Raw genomic sequence first — 13,961 nt, 5'->3', positions numbered from 1 at the left:
ATGCAGTCATATGTGCGATTTGTACCAATGATGTTGGAGGCTATTGGGCTGAATACTGAGTGCGGTCTTGTGATAACATAGGCTCCAGGGAATATCATAGGGGAGAGAGTGCGTGCAGTATGGTGTTATAATATTGTGGAGCTTTTCCAGCACAGCCGTGGGTGGAATCGCGATACACCCGCTGATGTTAACATGTTAAATGCCACTGTCAATCTTTGACAGCGTTTAACATGCATGTGCTGGAAGCGCGTTGTAAACCATGCCCATGGCAACTTTTTTTTTACAAACTTTGGATTTTTTTTTCACCACTTAAATAAAAAATAACTTATACATGTTTGATATCTGGGAACTCGTAATGACCTGGAGAATCATAATGACAGGTCAGTTTTAGCAAGTCTTCATAGCAAGTCATATGGCCATATTGTCAGGAAAATAAAAAAGTTATGTCTTGCTGATAGGTTACCATGGCAGCAAGAGGCATGCTTCACAGAATCCCATGGCTTCAGGGTTGGTACATGTATGTACCCCAAAATGGTCAATCAATCAATATAGTCAATATAAAACAAGTGCTCATACAGCTCCACAGATTAAAGAATTAAATAGTTATAGGTCTCGGAAAATGGTAATTTTTTGTTTTCTTTTACAAATTTCTGAATTGATATTCACTGCTAAAATAAAAAAACAACTGAACTGTGGAACTTTGGTATGGGCATAATTGTACTCACCGGGAGAATTATGTTGTCTGGTCATTTTTCTGTGTAGAGAGCGCTGTGAAAAAAAAATCCATTTTCCACTACATTGCATAGTGAAATGAATGATGTCATTCAAAGCTGCAACTCATCCCACAAACACCTGCCGTTATATCACTGTCAGCAGAAAAATAAAAAATGATGGCTCGGGTAGAAGGGGAGGGAAAAATGTAAGTTCAAAAATGAAACTTGGTTGCTGTGGGAGGGGTCAATAATTTAGCAAAACCCTTTTCCATTATGGCCTATGCAAAGACAGAGAAGGTAAAGGAAGGGCTTATATATAGTAGTAGAAAGTCACAGCATTTCAGACAAGGTATGTCTTACAGATATTTATTATGGTATCCATTAGTGACTGCTGTGTTTTTATATGATATTTCATGGGGTTCTCAATAGCCTTTTGTGACTTATCGGCTAAACAGTGGAAAATTTAGCCTATAAATGGATGACTGCTGCCTCACACTGACGTTAGTAACCCATAGGCTGTGACGTCATCTTTTTAACAGTTAAATAGCAGGGCTATCCATGACATATGTGTAAAGTACCTTATTTTTCAGACTATAAGATGCACCAGACCATAAGACGCTACTAGGTTTTAGAGGAGGAAATTATAAAAAAAAATTAAGCAAAAAATGTGGTCAATTCTGTACTTAATATCCCCTATCCTGGTATATATGCCTCCCTCATCATCCTTATCCTGGTATGCATGACCCCCTCCTCCCTATCCTGGTATGCATGGCCCCCTCAACCCTATCCTGGTATGCATGGCCCCCTCATCCCTATCCTGGTTTGCATGGCCCCCTCATCCCTACCCGGGTATGCATGGCCCTCTCATCACCATCCTGGTATGCCTGGTCCCCTCATCCCTAGCATGGTAGGCATGTACCCCTCATCCCTATCCTGGTAGGAATGGTTACTTTCATCCCCATCCTGGTATGCAGGGCCCCATCTCTGTCCTGGTATGCATGGCCCCATCCTTATCCTGGTATTTTTGGCCCCCATACCCATCCTGGTATGCAGGGCCCCCATCTCTGCCCTGGTATGCAGAGCCCCATCCTTATCCTGGTATGATTGGTCCCCATCCCTATCCTTGTATGCATAACCCTATCAGAAAAATCTTTAAAAAAAAACAAAACCTTTACACTTACACCGGGACTGTGCGCGGAGGGCAGTGAGTATTCATTGCTCTTTAGTAGCGAGCACAGTGTCAGCCACAGATGCAGGGCACTTCCTGCAGCTGCCGGGCGTTCATGTGTGCCGCTGCTAAAGGGAATGAATATTCGCTGCATTCCACGCCCATGGGAGAGGAGAGCAGTGAATAATCATTCCCTTTAGTAGGGGGCACACGTCAATGCCCAGCAGCTGCTGGAAGCCTGCGGCTGACACTGCTTGCTACTGAAGAGCGATGAATACTCTCTGCTCTCCACACACATAGTCCCGGCGTGCAGAGCAGTGAGTATTCTGGCAGCTGTGTTCGGCTTGTAAGCAGTGCATGACGTCCCCACTATGCGCTGCTTACAAGCATGAAGCAGCTGCTGGCACCGAAGCAAGATTCTGCGAAGGAGCGCAGAGAAGGTAAGTGGAATGGTTTTGATTTTTTTTAAATATTTTTCTGATGGGGCCCTGCATATCAGGCTGGGGGCCAATTATACCGGGAAAAGGATGGGGCCATTTATAGCAGGATGCCATTAAAGAGAAATGAATATTCCCTGACCTCCACGCCCATGGGCGTGGAATGCAGTGAATATTCATTTCTCTTTAGCAGCGGGCACAGGAGTTAGCCGCAGCCGTCGGCTCCTGCCTCCTGTAACCCGCTGCTCCGCCGCTGCTGCTCCCCCACTACAGCCAGAGCAGGTACATCCAGACTATAAGACGCACCCCCATTTTCCTCCATATTTTTTGAGGTAAAAAGTGTCTTACAGTCCGAAAAATATGGTAGCTTTCATATTATTGAATGAGTGATGTGCGCCACTGTTTTCTCAGTAAGAGGAATTGGCACTTGCTTTACTTACCTTATTGAATGTATTCATAATGCAATCTTAGCTACATGCTAACAGTAGTTGTGTTGCTCTTGAAATGTGAAGAGTTTGGCCATTTTATATTTATTTTAACAATTATGTTGCGGATGTGATTTTATGGTCCTTAAAGGGAACCTGTCAGCAGGATTGTGCAGTGTCAGGTCGGTACCATTATACTGATTACCTTAGTTGATGAAATCCGTCATATGGTTGTTTTTTAATATTTATTTTCAGTTTTTAGTTAATGGTATGCTCGTGTGGTTGGTGTATGTGGTGCTCTGATTAGATATTCATAATGCACATTGCTGACAGGTCACTGATCCTTCACTGACGCGTCTCTTAGTTTGCATAATGAATACCTAACATACTGAAGAAAGAGACAAAAAACTCTTCTGCAAGCAGGTGCCGGCTGTGGCACCTGCTCTGCAGCATAATCGCAAGTTTAGTGTGCCAATAATACATTTTCTTAACGTTATTCAACTATGGGGAAAAAAAAAATCAATTTGAAAATAGAGCCCGTCACGCCTGCGCAGTAGCAGCTATCGGTGTCAAGCTGTGATCCGATAGCTGCCACTGCACATGCGCCATCTTACTGGAGTAGAAAAAAAAATCCTCCAAGATGGTGCCGCCTGCGCAATAGCAGCTATCTGTGTCTAGCTGTGATCCGATAGCTGCTACTGCACAGACCGTTCCATCTTGGAGGAGGAAATTTTTTTTCTACTCCAGTAAGATGGTGCCATCGACGCATGCGCAGTAGCAGCTACCGGATTATTTAACAGAAAAAAAAAGAATTGTTATGTAATTTCTTTGTCCAACCTCTTCTTCTACATACTCCATTGAATACCTTAATATCATCACTTACCATCTTCAAATATGTTTATACATACAAAACAAATATAGGTGAATATCGATAGATAGATAGATAGATAGATATGGATAGATAGATATACAATACCAAGCCCGAAGACAGACAGACAGACACACAAAATCTGCGTTAGGCCGGAGTCACACTTGCGAGAAACTCGCACGAGTCTCGCACCTCAGTACTGCCGCTCACACTCGGATTGAAGCGTTCAGGTGCATAGAAATACATGCAGCCGCACACTCCGATGCCAGGTAGTGAGGTGCGAGACTTATGTGAGTTTCTCGCAAGTGTGACCCCGGCCTTAAACGCAATGTCTGTTTAATGTAAAAAAAAAAAAAAAAAGAGGCGTGGGCTCCTGCACAATTTTCAAAACCAGACAGGGAAAGCCAGCGACTGGGGGGCGATGTTTATAGCCTGGGAACGAGGTAATACCCATGGAGCTTCCCAGGCTATTAAAAAAAGCTCACAGCTGTATATTTAGCTTTTACTGGCTATTAAAATAGAGGAGCCCCTCAAAAAATGATGTGTGGTCCCCCAATACTTTTTAACCAGAAAAGGCTATGCAGACAGCTGTGGGCTGATATTAATAGCCTAGGAAGGGGCCATGGATGTTGCTCCCCCCCAGCTACCAACACCATCTCTCAGCCGCCCCAGAAATGGCGCTTCTCTAAGATGCGCCAATTTTGGCACTTAGCCTCTTTCTTCCCACTTGCCCTGTAGCGGTGGCAAGTGGGGTAATGGTTGTTGGGTTGATGTCACCTTTGTTTTGTAAGGTGATATCAAGCCCGGCTTAGTAATGGAGAGGTGACAATGAGACACCTATCCATTGCTAATCCTATAGTTGTTATAGGTTAAGTAAAGACACAGCCAGAATAAAGTATTTTAATGAAATAAAGCACCACACCGTTTCCCATATTTATTATACAGCTAATCCATGCGACGCCCTCGTTCTCCTGCAAAAAATAAAAAAATAAACCAACACAACACACTGTTCCTGTCACATCAGGAACGCTCTACAGGGGCCTCCGATGATACACTGACCAGAGATAATACTCCCTCAGTGTAGTTCACCAGAGTACGTGCTCTCACTTTATGGCACTACCGCTGCATGAGAATTTTCTTACGTACGCGGTGCTGCAAACGACAGTATGAACTCCGGTGACCTCTAGGCGGCAGAGTCACCTCCAGTCACTGTATCACCGAAGCCCTGTAGAACAGTCACATCTCCCGATGTGACAGCTCTACACAGGAGATCATCTTGGGATACTCGTTATTAAATGGATTACATCGGAACAGGGAGTTTACTGTTGGTTTATTATTTAATATTTTGTTGCAGGCAATCGAGGGCGTCTGGGATTAGCTGTTTGGTGAGTATGTACTGTATGTGTTTTTTTTTTTTTCTTTTTACTATTCAACATAGTAGCCGGATGATGGGACTACTGTCCCATCATCGGCTAATGCTGTCACTGTTCTATGTGACAGCAGACATAGCCTGATGGGAGTAGAAGTCCCATCTGACTATGCCTGCCTACACACAGACTCACACACACCCGCAGACACACACAGATACATACAGACACGCACATCTTTGCACACACACACACACACACACACACACACACACACACACTCTTCCTCTCCATGATCTGCAGCGTTTTTCTCACGCAACTCCGCAGCAAAACCGCAAATCTTTTTACACTTGCAGTTTTGCTGCGGATTTGACTGACTCAGTGGAAGTCAATGGGTGCACAAACGCTGCAGAAACGCTGCAAATCCACGTGGATTTTTCCGCAGCAGGTGCACACCAATTCTGAATTTCCCATTGACTAACATTGGTTGTGAACTACAATGCGGATGTGATGCAATGCTGCGCATCCAAAAACACTGCGGATCCCCATCAAAATCCGCAACGTGTGCACACAGCCTTAAAGTTAAGTAAAAGTGGCCAACCTCTTTTTACATTTAATATTAGGGCACTATTCAGTGGTGGAGTGGTATAAGCTCCTGTGTCCCATTCAGTTTCAGAAAGATTAGAATGACTGATTAGGTCTTTTATGGGTTTGTTCTTTCTAGGTCAGAATTGATGAATATGATTTCTCTAAGCCACTACAAGGACAGCAGAAGAAACCCATTGAAGAACATTGGAGAAAGCATACACTATCATTTGTTGATCAGAAGGGCAAGGTAATTTGACTGCACCATACAGGACTGGGGCAAAAAAAAAAGATCTTCTGTATGTTATATTTGCCAGTATTACAACTTTAGCAACTCCCTTAACAGAATTGTATCGCCAATACATGCCCATATGCATGTTATGGGGCCCTAGTTTGGACCTTTTTTTTATTTAAGCCAGAAGTGAATAGAGCAAGGAGAAGCAAAAGTCTATCTAGTATATTTCACATTCTTTTAGAATACACTTCGGTCTTTGGTTTAAAAAAAACAAAACAAAAAAACATTGCAAACTTAGACTAGACGCTCTTAAAGTGTACCAGATTTATCTTATTGGTTCATTCTGTTTGGTAAATTTGGCATATTTTTAGACTGTTTAGTCTAAGTTTAACACCCTTTTTTAGCTTCCTTTAGGCACATTTTTGTTGCATGCAAGGCCAGGCCCCTTTGTCATGAAAGACAACTTTTTCTATGTAAATTCTGCTTTATTTTCCTTGATAAATCCTCCCCAGTATGTGTGAAATAACCCTCAGTAGGAATATGTTTCTACATTTAGGTTTTGTATGCAGTTTTTGAAGTCAAAGCCAGGAATGGATCATAAACAGAAGACGCCTTTGAAGAACAGACCTCTTGAATCTAGTACTGGCCTTTATCTTCAAAAACCTGACCACATGAACGCAACCTGAAATTTTACTAACCCCTTCCTTTGAATAGGTGTAACTGCATGTCCAAATTGCTGGTGATTTCCCGCCATTGGGCATACAGTTATGCCATGGAGTTTGCGCTCAGGTGTTATGCCTTTGCCATCTGCAGAAGAATTTAGCTGTTATACACAGTTGATCTTCTATTGTATGTGCTGGGACCAGACCAAGCATTGGTTCCAGCACTGTATCTATTTAGATGCCACTGCCCACAGTGGCAGCAAGTGAGGGGAGTTTAACAAAGGGAGATCCCGGAAAGCCTTCTCCAGCCCACTGATTTCAATAGAGCAGTTAAAGGCTTACCTCTCTCGCTCACTTTCAACTCCTGATCAAGCTGCTATGAGTTCGGCATAATCACAAGGCTCCCACTCCCAGCATCGGCAGTGTCCACAGCAGTTCTCCTAATCACAGTTCTTTCTTGAGCCATGGGCTTTTTCCTTCAAAACCTCAGTTATTTCTGTATGCAAATATAGTGATAACAGTATACACTTCAGAGCAATGACCTTAGCCGAAGAAAACAGATGAGTACTGTCACTCTAAGGGTATGTGCACACGTCAGCATTTCTTGCTGAAATTTCCTGAAGAAAACCGGAAATTTTCTGCAAGAAATCCGCATTTTTTTTTTTGCGTTTTTTCCCCGTTTTTTCCCCGTTTTTTCTCCCGTTTTTTTTTTAGCATTTTGCAAGCGTAATTAGCTTGCAGAATGCTAAAGTTTTCCTGATTGACAGTTTGGTTACACTTGTCAAACATAGTGTTTGACAAGTGTGACCAACTTTTTACTATAGATGCAGCCTATGCAGCATCAATAGTAAGATAGAATGTTTAAAAATAATTAAAAAAATGGTTATACTCACCTGCAGACAGCCGATCTCCTCAGCGGCTTCCGTTCCTATAGATGGTGTGTGTGCAGGACCTTCGATGACGTCGCGGTCATGTGACCGCAACGTCATCGCAGGTCCTTCACACACACACCATCTATAGGAACGGAAGCGGCGGCATGCACCGATGAGAGGCGGGAAGACTCCGGGGGCCATCGAAGGTGAGTATATGACTTATTTTTTTATTTTAATAATTTTTTTTTAACCAATTATATGGTGCCCAGTCCGTGGAGGAGAGTCTCCTCTCCTCCACCCTGGGTTCCAACCGCACATGATCTGCTTACTTCCCGCATGGTGTGCACAGCCCCATGCGGAAAGTAAGCAGATCAATGCATTCCTAGGTGTGCGGAATCCCCGCAATTCTGCAAATTTAATGAACATGTTGCTTTTCTTTCCGCGATACGATTTTTTTCGTGGAAAAAAATGCAACATTGGCACAAGAAATGCGGAATACACTTAAAATAATGGGAGGCATATGTAAGCGGTTTTTTTTGCATTTTTTTCGCGTTTTTATCACGTTTTTATAGCGAAAAAACGTGAAAAATACTGAACGTGTGCACATGGCCTAAGAGTAGTGCCTTCCCCCCCTACAATCATGAAGTAATTAGACTGCAGAGTTGTGTGCTGTTAAGAAACCGCTTGAGAATGCCTCTTTAGCCCCTCTTCTGGAATCTAACTGCTGCACATACTCGGCCAGACTCTGGTGGTTGATCTCCTTGGAATCTAGTTGTACCCTATGTAAGTTGTCAGGAGCATTACGGCCGATAACGCAAGCCATTTGCAAACTTGCTTATTTTCATAGAATCCTAGAATGCTAGAGTTGGGAGGAACAACAAGGGTCATCGTGTCCAGGGGGCTCAATGCAGCGCAGGATTCACTAAACCATCTTAGACAGATGTCTGTCCAGCTTCTGTTTGAAGACTTCCATTGAAGGAGAACTCCCCACCTCTCGTGGCAGCCTGTTCCACCCATTGATCACCCTCATTGTCAAAAAGTTTTTTGTAATATCTAATCTGTATTTTGTACCTTTCCGTTCATTCCATTGCTTCTCATATTTCCATGTGGAAATGAGAATAAGGATGATCCCTCTACACTGTTACATCCTTTCAGATATTGGTAGAAAGCTATTAAGTTGCCTCTTAGCCTTTTTTTTTGCTTTTTTTGCAAGCTAAACATTCCCAGGTCCTTTAACCATTCCTCGTAGGGCATACTTTGCAGTCCGCTCACCATCCTAGTAGTTCTTCTATGAACTTGCTCCAGTTTTTCAATGGTTTTTTTTTTTAAACGTGGTGTCCAGAACTGGATAACAGTATTACAGATGAGGCCTGACCAAGGAGGAGTAGAGGGGGATAATTACTTTATGTGATCTAGACTCTATGCTTCTCTTAATACAACCTAAAACTGTGTTTGCCTTTTTTGCTACTGCATCACACTGTTGACTCATGTGCAGTCTGTGATCTGTTAGTGTACCTAAGTATTTTTCACATGTGCTACTGTTTAGTTCTGTTCTTCACATTCTGTAGATGTCACTTTTGTTTTTCTTGCCCAGATTTAAGGTACCGTTACACTAAACGACTTACCAATGATCTCGACCAGCGATACGACCTGGCCGTGATCGTTGGTAAGTCGTTGTGTGGTCGCTGGGGAGCTGTCACACAGACAGCTCTCTCCAGCGACCAACAATCAGGGGAACGACTTCGGCATCATTGAAACTGTCTTCAGCGATGCCGAAGTCCCCCTGCAGCACCCGGGTAACCAGGGTAAGCATCGGGTTACTAAGTGCAGGGCCGTGCTTAGTAACCCGATATTTACCCTGGTTACCATTGTAAAAGTAAAAAAAAAACAAAAAAAAAACACTACATACTCACATTCTGATGTCTGTCACGTCCCCCGCCGGTGTCCACAGGGTTACGCGCTGCTGCTCAGAGCTTCCCACACTGACTGTCAGTGCCGGCCGTAAAGAAGAGCACAGCGGTGACGTCACCGCTGTGCTCTGCTTTACTGACGGCGCTGACACCGTCAGTGCGGGAAGCTCTGAGCAGCAGCGCGTAACCCTGTGGACGCCGGGGGACGTGACAGACATCAGAATGTGAGTATGTAGTGTTTTTTTTTTTTTTACTTTTACAATGGTAACCAGGGTAAATATCGAGTTACTAAGCGCGGCCCTGCGCTTAGTAATCCGATATTTACCCTGGTTACAAGTGAACACATCACTGGGTCGGCGTCACACATGCCGATCCAGGGATGGACAGCGGGTGATCAGCGAAGAAATAAAGTTCTGGACTTCTAGCTCCGACCAGCGATATCACAGCGGGATCCAGATCGCTGCTGCGTGTCAAACACAACGAGATCGCTATCCTGGACGCTGCAACGTCACGGATCGTCGTTGTTCTCGCTGCAAAGTCGCTTAGTGTGAAGGTACCTTTAGAATCTTGCATTTCTGGGTTAAATACCATTCTATTATTCGCTGCCCATAGTTCAAGCTTATCTAAATCCTTCTTAATCCTTTCTCTGTCTACTCTAGTGTTAGCTGTCCCTCCTAGTTTTGCATTGTCTACAAATTTGATTAGTTTACCTATAGTTCCCTTAACTAGATCATTTATTAAAATTTTGAACAACACCACTCGGGCCAGGACAGAGCCTTGCGGTACCCCACTTGAAACGCTATTCCAATTTTATGTGCAACAATTTATTACCACTCTTTGAGTACAATTACTGTGCCACTTATGAATCCACCTAACCGTAGCCTTGTCAGTTCCATACTTGGTCATTTTTTCAATAAAGATAGTATTGTCAAATGTTTTGCTGAAGTCGAGATATACTATATCTACTGCTTTTCCCTAATCCTCTCAGTCAGTGATTCCATCAAAGAAGGAAATTAGATTAGTCTGGCATGACTTGTTGGCTACACACTCATGCTTGCTCTGGTTAATCATTGTATTCTTATACAAGTACTTACATGCATGCTGTTTAATAATTTGTTCAAAAATCTTTCCTGGTATAGAAGTAAATAGAAGTGAGGCTCACTGTTCTTTAATTTTGAGGCTCCATCTTCTTTCCTTTTTTGAAGATAGGGACAACACTTGCCCTTCTCCAATCTTTTGGGACTTCTGTTCTCCAGGATTTTTCAAAGATTCTGGCTAGTGGTTCTGAAATGTCCTCTGCTAACTCTTTCAGGACCTTAGGCTGTAAGTCATCTGGACCAGGAGATTTAAATACATTTAAATTAGCGAAGTGTTCCCTCACCAACTCTCTGTTTTATAGATCGTGTGGATTCTTTTATTCCTTTTATGGCACCATGAAGATCAGTTGATGTTACAATTGCTTTCTTAGCGAATATAAGTGTGAAATAGGAATTTAAAAGTTCGGCCTTCTCATCATCATTTTTGACCACTTCACCCTTTTCATCCTGTAAAAATCCTATAGTATCTTTGACTTTTATTTTGCTTTTGACATACCCCCAAATCCTTTTGGTCTCCCTTGCAAGCCTTACTTCATTACTGGCTTTAGCTATTCTATCACTTGCTCTGCATTACCTGCAGACAACATTATATTCTTCTTTAGATATGCCCCCCTCTTTCCATTTAATATACATTTCTTTTTTCCTTTTCAACAATTTCTGTATTCATCCATCCTGGTCTCTTTAAATGCTTCCAATTCTTCCTTTTTGGGATTGTTACAGATTGCACAGTGAGAATTTCATTTAGCTAAATCTCCCATCCTTCTTGGACATTTCTGTCCTTCAGTACATCCAGCCATTGGACCTTTGCTTCCCGCTTTCTGAGTCCATTAAAGTCTGCCTTTCTGAAGTCCAACCTTAAAGTTGGAGTCCTCACTGGTCTTACCCCTCTTGTAATCCAAAATTCAAGGATAGCCTGATCCTTGCCTCCTAAATTCCCAGCTTCCTTTACTTCCTCAAACATTTCCTCCTTGGTAAGAATAAGGTTCAAGATTGTAGTTCCTCTTGTTCTCTCTTTTACCTTTTGAAAGAGTTGTCCCAAGAAAAGATGAGAATATTCTGGACCCATTACTTTTGCCTGGGAGAGTTTCCCAACAAATATCTGGATAGCTAAAATTTCCCATGATCACTATGTTGCACTTTTTTTTAAGAACAGAGACATCTGATGTAAAAAGTTTATCCATATCTTCAGTCTGTCCAGGTTTAACTAGCTAAAGCAATTTGATATTATGATAATACCCCTTGAATTGTGAATCCATCAGTGAGCTTATTCTGACAACAGCGTTTGGTAGTTATCAAAATTTGCATTTAACAGCAACAAAAATGTGAAATTACAGAGACCTCTTTTTAGAATATACACATAAATTTTACATATTGTCATTCATTGGTACGACTGGTATCATTATTGTTGTACTGTACATGGAATGAAAGGAAAACCTTAACCTTTAAGTGAGTCCACTGTGACTCTGCATAGTAATAGCAGGGCTGGCCACAGATTTGTGTGTGCACATGCAATAACATTTAAGTTTGCTCACCTACAATCAACTCATTCAATTTTAAGTGTAAGAGTATGTGTCCACTGTCCGTAATGACTGCGCTTTGGACGGAGCAGAAATCTCGCTCCACCCAAAGCGCCGCCCCTTTCTGTACAAGCGGTGATTCCGGATGTGTTCATTGCACACATCTGGAATCTCCGCACCTCATACATAGGGCCCTGTTATTTACTTTGCGGCTACGGAGCGTCGCTGTAAGGTAAACCGACATGCTGCGTTCTAAAAAGACTCGCCGCATGTCCATAAACGCAGGGCCGCCGGATGCGTGTTCGCACGCATAGTGGAGACGGGATTTTAAAAAATCCCCTCCACTATGCTGTAACATCTGGACGCTGCCGGTTGAACGCTGCGGTTGTATGCAAATCCGCAGCTATTCTGGATGTAATCCGGCCCGTGGACATACACCCTTAAACGAAAGGAGCAAAATTTAAACCGAAGGTGTGGAGTCAAACCTGGAATGAAAATAAGCTTGGTGTCAAACAGAAAACCTTCATTGTCCATAGTATTTCTGGAAAGAGTTAAGTTTCAAATCTTATGGAAAATACATACTGGGAAAGATATCCTATAGGCTGCTATATAACAACTTGGCTTCATATGTTTTCTTCTGTGCCCTAACATTATTCTGCTTGTGAAACCTGTTTTTTTGTTTTCTCTCTAGGTCACTTTACAATACAGACCAGTAATTGACTCAACCCTGGACGAGCAAGACTGTGCTTCAGTCCCTCCTGCCATTCGATCCTACTAAATTCCACACCGTTCTCTGACCGTGAACGCTAATTTGTTGTGTATAGTAGCTTTCTGACAATTCAGTGAATATGCAAAATACTCCGCCGTTTGCCATCTTGCTGATCCCTGGCCATTAAAGTTAACTTTATTTTGAAATCTGCATGTCCTCATTACTACACTTTGCTTGATGGAGCTTTGGATTTTATTTTTTACTCTACCTTAAAGTAGTACTCCTATCAAAGTTAGTATACTGCAATCATCATATTATACAGCACTGTGTGCTTACAATTTTCCCTTCTACCCCGGTAATTCTTCTGTTTTCCATTAGGTTCATGACCTCACGTGATTAAAAACTGACCAGCTGAATCCTTAATAATAATAATAATAATCTTTATTTTTATATAGCGCTAACATATTCCGCAGCTCTTAACAGTTTGCACACATTATCATAGCTGTCCCCGATGGGGCTCACAATCTAAATTCCCTATCGGTATGTTTTTGGAATCCTTCTAAGCTCTGTGTAGTGACAGGAAATCTGTTTTCTCTGTATGACTCATGAGTATCTGCAAAAGTCCCTGGCAAAGGGAAAAGGGAGCAGTTGTCAGGTGTTGAGGGGAATGATTTATTCAGGGAAAAGAAACTTCTTGTTTCTACAATGGGCAGAGGAAAGAGAAGAATTAGCTGGGTAGAAAGGCAGAATGAGCAATTGTAAGTACACAGTGCTATACAGTTAGGTCCATATATATTTGGACAGAGACAACATTTTTCTAATTTTGGTTATAGACATTACCACAATGAATTTTAAACAAAACAATTCAGATGCAGTTGAAGTTCAGACTTTCAGCTTTCATTTGAGGGTATCCACAATAAAATTGGATGAAGGGTTTAGGAGTTTCAGCTCCTTAACATGTGCGACCCTGTTTTTAAAGGGACCAAAAGTAATTGGACAATTGACTCCAAGGCTATTTCATGAACAGGTGTGGGCAATCCCTTCGTTATGTCATTCTCAATTAAGCAGATAAAAGGCCTGGAGTTGATTTGAGGTGTGGTGCTTGCATTTGGAAGGTTTTGCTGTGAAGTAAACATGCGGTCAAAGGAGCTCTCCATGCAAGTGAAACAAGCCATCCTTAACCCCTTCATGACCCAGCCTATTTTGGCCTTAATGACCTTGCCGTTTTTTGCAATTCTGACCAGTGTCCCTTTATGAGGTAATAACTCAGGAACGCTTCAACGGATCCTAGCGATTCTGAGATTGTTTTTTCGTGACATATTGGGCTTCATGTTAGTGGTAAATTTAGGTCGATAATTTCTGAGTTTATTTCTGAAAAAAATGGAAATTTGGCTAA

The 13,961-nt window shown here is 42.3% G+C and overlaps 1 protein-coding gene across 2 annotated transcripts in view; it reads left to right on the top strand.

Annotated features, from left to right (window-relative positions):
- SDHA (succinate dehydrogenase complex flavoprotein subunit A) overlaps positions 1-12,771 on the top strand; it is a 207,780-nt gene extending 195,009 nt beyond the window's left edge. For both annotated transcript variants that reach the window (XM_077269529.1, XM_077269531.1), the window contains exons 14-15: positions 5,703-5,813; positions 12,548-12,771. In XM_077269529.1, the coding sequence (XP_077125644.1) occupies positions 5,703-5,813; positions 12,548-12,634 (198 nt within the window). In that variant the 3' untranslated portion in view covers positions 12,635-12,771. The remainder of the gene's footprint in view (positions 1-5,702; positions 5,814-12,547) is intronic.
- Positions 12,772-13,961: the final 1,190 nt, after the last annotated feature.

The sequence above is a fragment of the Ranitomeya variabilis genome, chromosome 6 (assembly GCF_051348905.1).
Source record: "Ranitomeya variabilis isolate aRanVar5 chromosome 6, aRanVar5.hap1, whole genome shotgun sequence".
Taxonomy (NCBI): Eukaryota; Metazoa; Chordata; class Amphibia; order Anura; family Dendrobatidae; genus Ranitomeya; species Ranitomeya variabilis.
Note: the sequence above shows the minus strand (reverse complement) of the source record. Positions and strands in the feature narration are given on the sequence as shown.